Below are 12,238 nucleotides of genomic sequence, written 5' to 3' on the forward strand. Positions count from 1 at the left end.
TTTTCTTTGCACAAGGAAAGCTGCAGTTCACTGAGAAGAGTGGGAATTTAGTCTCTGTTGGAATTTAGTTATCAAAATCAGTCATTGGATTGGGCAACTGCATTTTCAGGGCCCCCTTCCTCTCCTCTTCTGCTTATAGGACTCCTTGCAAAAGTCCAGGAGGAGCTTTACCATGTGATCCACTTTTAAACTGATGTACCTACTGGGGGGTTATAATCTCCCCATAAAAAGCTTTCCAAAAGCTGATCACCTTTTTATATATATTTTCCAGCTTTATTGAGATATAATTGACATACAGCACCGCATAAGTTTAAGGTGTACAGCATAATAATTTGACTTACATACATCATGAAATGATTATCACAATAAGTTTAGTGAACATCCATCATCTCATACAGATACAGATTTAAAGGAATAGAAAAAAATTTTTTTCCTTGTGAGAACCCTTAGTGTTTCCTCTCTTAACAACTTTTATATGTAACATTCAGCAGTGTTCATTTATTTGTCATGTTGTACGTGACATCCCTAGTACTTATTTAACTTATAACTGGAAGTTGATACCTTTAACTGCCTTCATCCAGTTTCCCCGCCTCCACCCCCACCTCTGGTAACCACAAATGTGATCTCTTTTTCTGTGAGGTTGTTTGTTTGCTCGTTCCTAGTATACAGCATAGTGATCCAATATTTCTATACATTTCAAAATGACCACCAAGAGTCTAGTTACCATCTGTCACCAAAGATATTATATAATAATTGACTATATTCTCCACATTCTGCATTTCATACCAGTGACTCATATATTTTGCAACTGGAAGTTTGTACCTCTTACCCTCCCTCACCTATTTCTCTCCTCCCCCTATCTCCCTCCCCTTTGGCAACTACCTGTTTGTTCTCTGTATCTATGACTCTGTTCCTGTTTTGTTATTTGTTCATTTGTTTTGTTTTTTAGATTCCACATATAAGTGCAATCATACGGTATTTGTCTTTCCCTGTCTAACTTATTTCACTTAGCATAAAACCTCTAGGTTCATCCATGTTGTCATAAATGGCAAGATTTCATTATTTTTATGGCTGAGTAATATTCAATTGTATATATATGTACCACATCTTCTTTATCCATTTATCTATTGATGCACACTTGGGTTGCTTCCATATCTTGGCTATTGTAAATAATGCTGCAATGAACATAGGGGTGCAGATGCCTTTTTGGATTAGTATTTTTGTTTTCTTTGGATAAATACCCAGGATTGGAATGGATGGAGCATATGTTAGTTTTATTTTTAATTTTTTGAGGTACCTCCATACTGTTTTCCATCGTGGCTGCACCAATTTACTTTCCCACCAGCAGTGCATAGGGGTTACCTTTTCTCCATATCCTTGCCAATATTTGTTATTTCTTGTCTTTTTGACAATAGCCATTCTGACAGGTGTGAGGTGATATCTCATTGTGGTTTTGATTGGAATTTCCCTAATGATTAGTGATTTTGAGCATCTTTGCATGTGTCTGTTGGCCACCTGTATGTCTTCTTTGAAAAAATGATTTAAACTTTTTTCCTTAACTGACACACCTGAGGGACAGAACATTTTCCAATTAGTAGCTCTTTACTGTAGTGATTTAGAACCAGGAGGAACCCCACCTAGACAGGATATATATATATAAATGTTTGAGGCACGTGAATTTCCTGCAAGTGCCCCTGATGCCTCTTGGTGATGTTTGTATTTCTTCTCCCCCAAGTGATGAAGACATAGTGATTAGGAGGACACAGGCTATTCTCAATCTCAGAGGAGACCTCAGTGCCCTAATCTCTACTGTGGGGACAAAAATAAAACAAAATTACAGAGTTATTTTGAAGATTAAAGAAGTTAATTTATCTAAAGATTCTAACATAGTACATTATACATGGTAAACATGCAATATGTGCTATCTATTGTGATTATTATTTTATAGTTAGTATTATTTTAAACTTTAGCCCAGTTATATCTGTGTTGTTTTAAAAATACTTTTATTGAACTCCTTAGTCTTATTATCTCAGCTTGAAATGAATAGTATAGGAGTGTAACATTTGCTTCTATATTTTTCTTTTTTAAATTAAATTTAATTAATTAATTTTTAATACAGCAGGTTCTTATTAGTTATCTCTTTTATACACATTAGTGTATATGTGTCAATCCTAATCTCTCAACTCATCCCACCACCACCACCATCTCCCTGCCCCCCGCTTTCCCCCCTTGGTGTCCATACGTTTGTTCTCTACATCTGTGTCTCTATTCCTGCCTTGCAAACTGGTTCATCTGTACCATTTTCCTAGATTCCACATATATGCGTTAATATACTATATTTGTTTTTCTCTTTCTGACTTACTTCACTCTGTATGACAGTCTATAATTACATCCACAAATGACCCAATTTCTTTCCTTTTTATAGCTAATATTCCATTGTATGTATGTATCACACCTTCTTTATCCATTCATCTGTCGATGGGCATTTAGGTTGCTTCCATGACCTAGCTATTGTAAATAGTGCTGCAATGAACATTGGGGTGCATGTATCTTTTTGAATTATGGTTTTCTCTGGGTATATGCCCAGTAGTGGGATTGCTGGGTCATATGGTAATTCTATTTTTAGTTTTTTAAGGAACCTCCATACTGTTCTACATAGTGGCTGTATCAATTTACATTCCCACCAACAGGGCAAGAGGGTTCCCTTTTCTCCACACCCTCTCCAGCATTTGTTGTTTGTAGATTTTCTGATGATGCCTATTCTAACTGGTGTGAGGTGATACCTCATTGTAGTTTTGATTTGCATTTCTCTAGTAATTAGTGATGTTGAGCAGCTTTTCATGTGCCTCTTGGTCATCTGTATATCTTCTTTAGTGAAATGTCTATTTAGGTTTTCTGCCCACATTTTGACTGGGTTGTTTTTTTAATATTGAGCTGCTTATATATTTTGGAGATTAATCCTTTGTCCGTTGATTTGTTTGCAAATATTTTCTCCCATTCTGAAGGTTGTATTTTTGTCTTGTTTGTAGTTTCCTTTGCTGTGCAAAGACTTTCAATTTTCACTAGGTCCCATTTGTTCATTTTTGTTTTTATTTCCATTACTCTAGGAGGTGGGTCAAAAAAGATCTTGCTGTGATTTATGTCAAAGAGTGTTATTCCTATGTTTTCCTCTAAGAGTTTTATAGTGTCCGGTCTTACATTTAGGTCTTTAATCCATTTTGAGTTTATTTTTGTGTATGGTATTAGGGAGTGTTCTAATTTCATTCTTTTATGTGCAGCTGCCCAGTTTTCCCAGCACCACTTATTGAAGTGACTGTCTTTTCTCCATTGTATATCCTTGCCTCTTTTGTCATAGATTAGTTGACCATAGGTGCATGGGTTTATCTCTGGGCTTTCTATCCTGTTCCATTGATCTATATTTCTGTTTTTGTGCCAGTACCATATTGTCTTGATTACTGTAGCTTTGTAGTATAGTCTGAAGTCAGGGAGGCTGATTCCTCCAACTCCATTTTTTTTCCCCCTAGGGTCACTTTGGCTATTCGGGGTCTTTTGTCTCTACATGCAAATTTTAAGATTATTTTGTTCTAGTTCTGTAAAAAATGCCATTGGTAATTTTATAGGGATTGCCTTGAATCTGTACATTGCTTTGGGTAGTATAGTCATTATCACACTATTGATTCTTCCAATCCAAGAACATGGTATATCTCTCCATCTGTTTGTGTCATCTTTGATTTCTTTCATCAGTGTTTTATAGTTCTGAGTACAGGTCTTTTACCTCCTCAGGTAGGTTTATTCCTAGGTATTGGGGATTGTTTCCTTAATTTCTCTTTCTAATCTTTCATTGATCTTGCATTATAGGAATGCAAGAGATTTCTGTGCATTAATTTTGTATCCTGCACCTTTACCAAATTCATTCATTATCTCTAGTAGTTTTCTGGTGGCATTTTTAGGATTATCAGTGTATAGTATCATGTCATCTGCAAACAGTGATAGTTTTACTTCTTCTTTTCCAATTTGTATTCCTTTTATTTCTTTTTCCTCTCTGATTGCTGTGGCTAAGACTTCCAAAACTATGTTGAATAATAGTGGTGAGGGTGGACATTTGTCTTGTTTCTGATCTTAAAGGAAATGCTTTCACTTTTTCACATTTGAGAATGATGTTTGCTGTGGGTTTGTCATATATGGCCTTTATTATGTTGAGGTAGGTTCCCTCAATGCCCACTTTCTGGAGAGTTTTTATCATAAATGGGTGTTGAATTTTGACAAAAGCTTTCTGTGCATCTATTGAGATGATCATATGGTTTTTATTCTTCAATTTGTTAATATGGCATATCACATTGATTGATTTGTGTATATTGAAGAATCCTTGCATCCCTGGGATAAATCCCACTTGATCATGGTACATGTTTCTTTTAATGTATTGTTAGATTCTGTTTGCTAGTATTTTGTTGAGGAATTTTGCATCTATATTCATCAGTGATATTGGTCTGTAATTTTCTTTTTCTGTAGTATCTTTGTCTGGTTTTGGTATCAGGGTGATGGTGGCCTAATAGAATGAGTTTGGGAGTGTTCCTTCCTCTGTAATTTTTTGGAAGAGTTTGAGAAGGATGGGTGTTAGCTCATCTCTATATGTTTGATAGAATTCACCTGTGAAGTGATCTGGTCCTGGGCTTTTGTTTGTTGGAAGATTTTAAATCACAGTTTCAATTTCATTACTTGTGATTGGTCTGTTCATATTTTCTATTTCTTTTTGGTTCAGTCTTGGAAGGTTATACCTTTATAAGAATTGTTCAGTTCTTCCAGGCTGTCCATTTTATTGGCATAGAATTGCTTGTAGTAGTCTCTTAGGATGCTTTGTATTTCTGCGGTATCTGTTGTAACTTCTCCTTTTTCATTTGTAATTTTATTGATTTGAGTCCTCTCCCTCTTTTCCTTGATGAGTCTGGCTAAAGGTTTATCAATTTTGTTTATCTTCTCAAAGAACCAGCTTTTAGTTTTATTGATCTTTGCAATTGTTTTCTTTGTTTCTATTTCATTTATTTCTGCTCTGATCTTTATGATTTGTTTCCTTCTACTAACTTTGGGTTTTGTTTGTTCTTCTTTCTCTAGTTCCTGTAGGTGTAAGGTTTGATTGTTTATTTGAGATTTTTCTTGTTTCTTGAGGTAGGATTGTATAGCTATAAACCTCCCTCTTAGAACTGCTCTTGCTGCATCCCATCGGTTTTGGATCATCGTGATTTCATTGTCACTTGTCTCTAGTTATTTTTTTATTTCCTGTTTGATTTCTCTTGGTTATTTAGTAACATACTGTTTAGGCTTCATGTGTCTTTGCTTTTTATGTTTTCTTCCCCTGTAATTGACTTCTAATCTCATATCATTTTGATTGGAAAGGCTGCTTGATATGATTTCAATTTTCTTAAATTTACTGAGGCTTGATTTGTGACCCATGATGTGATCTATCCTGGAGAATTTTCCGTGTGCACTTGAGTAGAAAGTGTAATCTGCTGTTTTCAGATGGAATGTCCTATAAATATCAATTAAGTCTATCTTGCCTGTTGTGTCATTTAAAACTTGAGTTTCCTTATTAATTTTCTGTCTGGATGATCTGTCCATTGGTGTAAGTAAGGTGTTGAAGTCCCCCACTATGATTGTGTTACTGTTGATTTCCTCTTTTATAGCTGTTAGCAGTTGCCTTATGTATTGAGGTGCTCCTATGTTGGGTGCATATGTATTTATAATTGTTTTATCGTTTTTTTTTGGATTGATCCCTTGATCACTGTGTAGCGTCCTTCCTTGTCTCTTGGAACATTCTTTATTTTAAAGTTTATTTTATCAGATATGAGTATTGCTCCTCCAGCTTTCTTTTGATTTCCATTTGCATGGAATATCTTTTTCCAACCCCTCACTTTCAGTCTGTATGTGTCCGTAAGTCTGAAGTGGGTCTCTTGTAGACAGCATATATATGGGTCTTGTTTTTGTATCCATGCAGTGAGTCTATGTCTTTTGGTTGGAGCATTTAATCCATTCACATTTAAGGTAATTATTGATATGTATGTTCCTATTACCATTTTCTTAACTGTTTTGTGTATGTTTTTGTAGGTCCTTTTCTCCTCTTGTGTTTTCCACTTAGAGAAGTTCCTTTAACATTTGTTGTAGAGCTGGTTTGGTGGTGCTGAATTCTCTTAGCTTTGGCTTGTCTGTAAAGCTTTTGATTTCTCCATTGAATCTGAATGAGATCCTTGCTGGTTAGAGTAATCTTGGTTGTAGCTTCTTCCCTTTTACCTCTTTAAATATACTGTGCCACTCCCTTCTGGCTTGTAGAGTTTCTGCTGTTAACCTTATGGGAGTTCCCTTGTATGTTACTTGACATTTTCCCCTTGTTGCTTTTAATAATTTTTCTTTGTCTTTATTTTTTGTCAAATTGATTACTATGTGTCTCAGCATATTTCTCTTTGGGTTTATCCTGCCTGGGACTCTGTGCTTCCTGGACTTGTGTGGCTATTTCCTTTCCCATGTTAGGGAAATTTTTGACTATAATCTCTTCAAATATTCTCTCGGTTTCTTTCTCTCTCTCTTCTCCTTCTGGAACCCCTATAATGCAAATGTTGGTGTGTCTAATGTTGTCCCAGAGGTCTCTTAAGCGGTCTTCATTTCTTTTCATTCTTTTTTCTTTATTCTGTTCTGTGGCAGTAAATTCCACCATTCTGTCTTCCAGGTCACTTATCTGTTCTTCTGCCTCAGTTATTCTGCTATTGATTCCTTCTAGTGTATTTTTCATTTCAATTATTGTATTGTTCATTTCTTTTCATTTGTTCTTTAATTCTTCTAGGTGTTTTTTCTTTCATTCTTCTAGGTCTTTGTTAAACATTTCTTCCTTTATCTTGATCTTTGCCTCCATTCTCTTTCTGAGGTTCTGGATCATCTTCACTATCATTATTCTCAATTCTTTTTCTGGAAGGGTGCCTATCTCCACTTCATTTAGTTGTTTTTCTGGGGTTTTATCTTGTTCCTTCATGTGGTACATAGTCCTCTGCCTTTTCATTTTGTCTATCTTTCTGTGAATGTGGTTTTCGTTCCACAGCCTGTACAATTGTAGTTCTTCTTGCTTCTGCTGTCTGCCCTCTGGTGGATGAGGCTATCTAAGAGGCTTCTGCAAGTTTTCTGATGGGAGGGACTGGTGGTGGGTAGAGCTGACTGTTGCTCTGGTGGGCAGAGCTCAGTAAAACTTTAATCCTCTTGACTGCTGATGGGTGGGGCTGGGTTTTGGTTGTTTGGCCTGAGGCAACTGCTGATGGGTGGGCCTGGGTTTTGGTTGTTTGGCCTGAGGCAACCCAACACTGAAGCCTACCTGGGCTCTTTGTTGGGGCTAATGGTGGACTCTGGGAGGGCTCACGCCAAGGAGTACTTCCCAGAACTTTTGCTGCCAGTGTCCTTGTCCCCATGGTGAGCCACAGCCACCCCCCACCTCTGCAGCAGACCCTCTAGCACTAGCAGATATGTCTGAGTCAGGCTCCCCTGGAGTCACTGCTCCTCCTCCTGGGTCCCATTACGCACACTACTTTGTGTGTGCCCTCCAAGAGTGGAGTCTCTGTTTCCCCCAGTCCTGTCAAAGTCCTGCAATCAAATACTGCTAGTCTTCAAAGTCTGATTCTCTGGGAATTCCTCCTCCTGTTGCTGGACCCCCAGGTTGACATGGGGCTCAGAACCTTCACTCCAGTGGTGGACTCTTGTTGTATAATTGTTCTCCAGTTTGTGAGTTACCCACCCAGCAGTTATGGGATTTGATTTTATTGTGATTGCTCCCTCCTACCATCTCATTGCACCTTCTCCTTTGTCTTTGAATGTGAGGTATCTTTTTTGGTGAGTTCCAGTGTCTTCCTGTTGATGATTGTTCAGCAGTTAGTTGTGATTCCACTGCTCTCACAAGAGGGAGTGAGTGCACCTCCTTGTACTCCACCATCTTGAACCAATCTCCATGCTTCTCCATCCAACACGGGAGCTGTGGGTGGAGTTTCTATCCCAGCTCACAGCATGAAAGCCTTGGTCCATCTGTGTCATGCAAAGTCAAACCTCTCTTGAAGTGATTTGTTTATAGTGTCATTTGATGGAGTGGAATGTTCTGTAACTCATTCGAACTATTACAGAAGCTTTGCTAAAAGGTCACCACTGCTTTTTAGTGTTTCCCAATCTGGGCACCATCTGGAAGCTTGATAAAGATAAGGTTTTCCCCTGGCTTCTTCCATACCAACTAGATCCAATTAGCAAAGTGTTACTTTTGCAGAGAAATTTGTGTTCACATTAGGAGAGAGAGAGACAGACAGGCAGACATACAGAGACAGACAGAGAGATAAAGAGAGACAGAGACAACTCAAATAAATTCCAGTTAGTTGCCCAATAGTGTGCAAGCCCACTTAGCACCAAATTGGAGTGCTTATGCCAGAGGATAGTTGTATTTAATAAGCCTGAATGGGGAAGGGGGTCAGAATTGAAAAGTGGAATAGCATTTACTTTTAAATGTCATTTTTGAATCAATATGTTCTTCAAGTGTAGTCTTGAAAGGCAACTCTAAAGGAACTTGAATTTCCCCCATGTACTCCAAATTTAATAGGAAAATGACCACTCAGTCGTTAAAGTAGTAAAAGCGATGCTAAACATTCAGTCTGCATGGCACCAACAACATTCAAGTTGTTATAACTTTACAGTTTTAGTCTAGGCCTATCATTGGCTTGCTTGCTTTCTGCCCTCTTCCTGATGAAACAAAAGTCTTGAGTTTTCCAAACCTCAAAACTCAGCTGTAAAACTGTAGGAGACCAGCAAGTGGAAAAAGAAAATTTCCTTTAAAGATGTTTGGTCGCCGCTGGCCAGGCCTGCACTCTCCCTTGAAACATTAACTATGGCTTTTGACACTTGTCCTTGGAAAAAGTCCAAATGTGGCAAATGGTAGAGGCAACATTTCTTTACCCTCCTGCCTGGAACTCCCCGTGATATGGATGAGTTCTAGCTGGTGTTTCATGGGTAACAAGGAGTCCACCTACTGCCCATCACCCTTGCCCTCATCTGCAGATGAAATTAGCAAACACATAATAAGATCTACTGAACTAAAAAATCAAAACCCTCTTATTTGGTTGGAACTCCTGCAAGGGTCTGGACCAAAGAGGCTGCACAATAGCAACTAAAATACAGGCTCTGTGCTGTTAAAACTATTCTAAGAAGTGTGTGTGTGTATTTGCAGCAGGATACTTAGGGGAAGAGAAAACTAAACTCTGGAACCATAGTTTTGTCTCTGCAGAGACATTAAAAGCACAACAATCATGTCTCCCTTGGCTCAATGAAATTGGTTTGGAAACCAAAACTGTCCTTAGAAAGGAGAAGAAATCTATTCATATTTCTTTGGAGGCAAGGAGGGAGGTCTTTCTGGCAAAGTCTTTAGGCTCCATTCAGGTCCAGGAAACTCAATCCTCAAGTTCAAAGCTCGTCTCGTCGTAGAGTTCAGGGCGTGCTGACTTCCTGTTCCGGGAATATTTCACATGCAGGAGGTCACCCATCTCATCCAGGGCTTCCAAAACCTGCAAAGAGATTCCTTCCATCAGTTCTCTTTAAATCCCCAAGTGGCCTTGCTCTCTGGGGGGCTCACAGAGAACCACACTCTTCTTTTGCCAGCTTATTCGATTTTAAAGAAAAGGAGAAAGATCCAAATCATTAAGCTGTGGTTCATAAGTCAGCCCTAGAGGAATGTTAGAGGCTAATGCATTTTATTTTCATATTCTTTAATAGTCTAACTCCACATTACAAATCTTTAGTTTATTTTGGGGGTGAGAGGAGAGGAATAAAATCATCTGATCCATGCTTACCCTTGAAGGATTTATTTTAAAGTTTAATGACATATATAAACTTGTGGAAGAAAAAGAAAACTTCGCAGATTACATTTGTGTTAATTCTTCATGACACAGCAAACCAACCTGGCCAGGAAGAAAACGGAACATTATGGGAGCTAATTAGGTTCCTCCTCTCTCTCCCATTCTTCAGCTGCCCCCCTCCTCCTACCCTCAACTTTTAAATACTCATGTCTATGCTCCATAGAATAATAGAATTTAAAACCACAAGACACCAAGAACTCATCTGTTTCAATTCTCTCAATCCAGGCAGGTAAATGTAGCCCCAAGTTTACAAATGAAACAACTGAGATCCAGAATATACAAAATGTAAGTTTTTCCTTCCAGTCTATCACTAATGCTACTGAATTGGGCATGCCTTTTTAACCTTTTGGGCCTGTTTTTCTCAACCAGTCAAAAGAAAAGGGAAATGATATTAGAGTCCAATGTTTTGAAAAAGGTAAAGTGAGAATCGTTACCATCAGAATGAATGACTCATGGGGCTTATGGATTTTCTCCGTTGGGAAATCTTCCAAACTGACATTAGTTAAGATCCCTACCAAGATGTTAAGAATAGTTTATTTCTGGGTGGTAGGATTATGGGTAATTAAAATTTTCTTTTTACTTCAATTTATTTTCTTAATTTTTATACCAAATATAAGCCCTAGGAAAAAGTATCAGGCTTTACATTTTAAGTGGCACCAATCTGGGGTAGTTTCTGTTGCTTTTCCTGAAGGTGGGGGATGGAGTAGCTCTGTGGCTTTGAAAGTGAAGGACCCACACACCTGGGGGAGAAGTACCACAATTCATGAAGGATGTGGGAGGAAAACATAGGATTTTGATTCATTTTAATCTCAACCTTTTAAAAAATTTTAAAAAAAAAAATTTAATACAATTTTAAAGGTTACTTTCCATTTACAGTTATTACAATGTATCAACTATATTCCCTGTGTTGTGTACAATACATCCTTGAGCCTATCTTATACCCAATAGTTTGTGCCTCTTGCTGCCCAACCCTTACGTGACCCCTCCCACTCTCCCCAGTGGTAACAAGTAGTTTGCTCTCTATGTCTGCTTCTTTTTTATTATATTAACTAGTTTGTTGTATTTTTTATATTCTACACATAAGCAATGTCATACAGTACTTGTCTTTCTCTGTCTGACTTATTTTACTTAGCATAATGCCCTCCAAGTCCATCCATGTTGCTGCAAATGGCAAAATTTCATTCTTTTTTATGGTTGAGTTATATTCCATTGCAAATACATACCACATCTTCTTTACCCATTCATCTATTGATGGACACTTAAGTTGCTTCCATATCTTGGCTATTGTAAGTAACACTGCTATGAACATTGGGGTGCATGTATCTTTTTGAACTAGTGTTTTTGTTTTTTTCATATATATACCCAGGAATAGAATTGCTGGATCATATGGCAGTTCTATTTTTAGTTTTTTGAGAAACCTCCATACTGTTTTCCACAGTGGCTTCACCAATATACATTCCCACCCACAGTGTACGAGGGTTCCCTTTTCTCCACATCCTTGCCAACATTTGTAATTTGTGTTCTTTTTGATGATAGCCATTCTGACAGGTGTGAGGTGGTATCTCAACCTTTTTAACTTCTTTTTTTGTGTCTGTTATAAAATGTACATAATATATTGGTAATGCATGTATTATTTCTAAATGGATTTATGTTGAGGCCCACTAATCAACTACCTGAAACACACCAGTACTCAAACAAAGTCGGCTTTATTCAGCTTGCTGCAGCAGGGAATATGCACTCCAGAAGGACCGTCTTCGTAACAGGGAGTTGGGAAGGGCTACGTATCACATCTGGACTTGTGCACGAGATGATTCTAAGGAAGCAGGGGCCAGTTCTGGCTTGGATGCTGTCGAGAAGCTGGAGCAGCTCAGTGTTGTTTACACATACGTAGACTTATCTAGAAGGCGGGAGGATTATAGCAAGGCTAGAGCTGTCCTTGGTAACGGAACAGCTGCCACTCATGTTAGAAGAGGGACCTTTTAAGTCATTTTGTGTTTGTAAAGTGTCCTCCTTTTTGTCTTGTTCCAAACGTGGTCACTGAATAGACTTCTCTAATATTGTATATTTTCTGCGACTGTCATTTATGTTCAGTTGCTACCTTAATGCCCTGACTGTTCAAGGGATCATTTTTCACTTCTCTTAGGGTAAGAAACTTGCTCAAAATTTTGTATTGATTTGACGATCTCAAAAGTTTAGAGGCATTTGTCTAGATGAGGTTTCCGTGCTCCTTCCAAACCAAGTATTCCGCAGGAATTAACTCATGAAAACAATCACAAGGTCTGATATCTATTGAACTGGGTATTCGTGAGTGCCTCCATGCC

At 38.0% G+C, this 12,238-nt stretch overlaps 1 protein-coding gene across 3 annotated transcripts in view; it reads right to left on the reverse strand.

The window, feature by feature from the left end:
• Positions 1 to 246: 246 nt before the first annotated feature.
• Positions 247 to 12,238, reverse strand: part of SPTLC3 (serine palmitoyltransferase long chain base subunit 3) — a 134,419-nt gene continuing 122,427 nt past the window's right edge. For 2 of the 3 annotated variants that reach the window (XM_019941427.3, XM_019941430.3), the window contains one exon: positions 247 to 9,566. In XM_019941427.3, the coding sequence (XP_019796986.1) occupies positions 9,453 to 9,566 (114 nt within the window). In that variant the 3' untranslated portion in view covers positions 247 to 9,452. Of the gene's footprint in view, positions 9,567 to 9,593; positions 9,960 to 12,238 lie in introns of those variants that run through there. The other variant, XM_019941428.3, reaches the window with a different exon arrangement.

The sequence above is a fragment of the Tursiops truncatus genome, chromosome 15 (genome assembly GCF_011762595.2).
Source record: "Tursiops truncatus isolate mTurTru1 chromosome 15, mTurTru1.mat.Y, whole genome shotgun sequence".
In the NCBI taxonomy this organism is placed as follows: Eukaryota; Metazoa; Chordata; class Mammalia; order Artiodactyla; family Delphinidae; genus Tursiops; species Tursiops truncatus.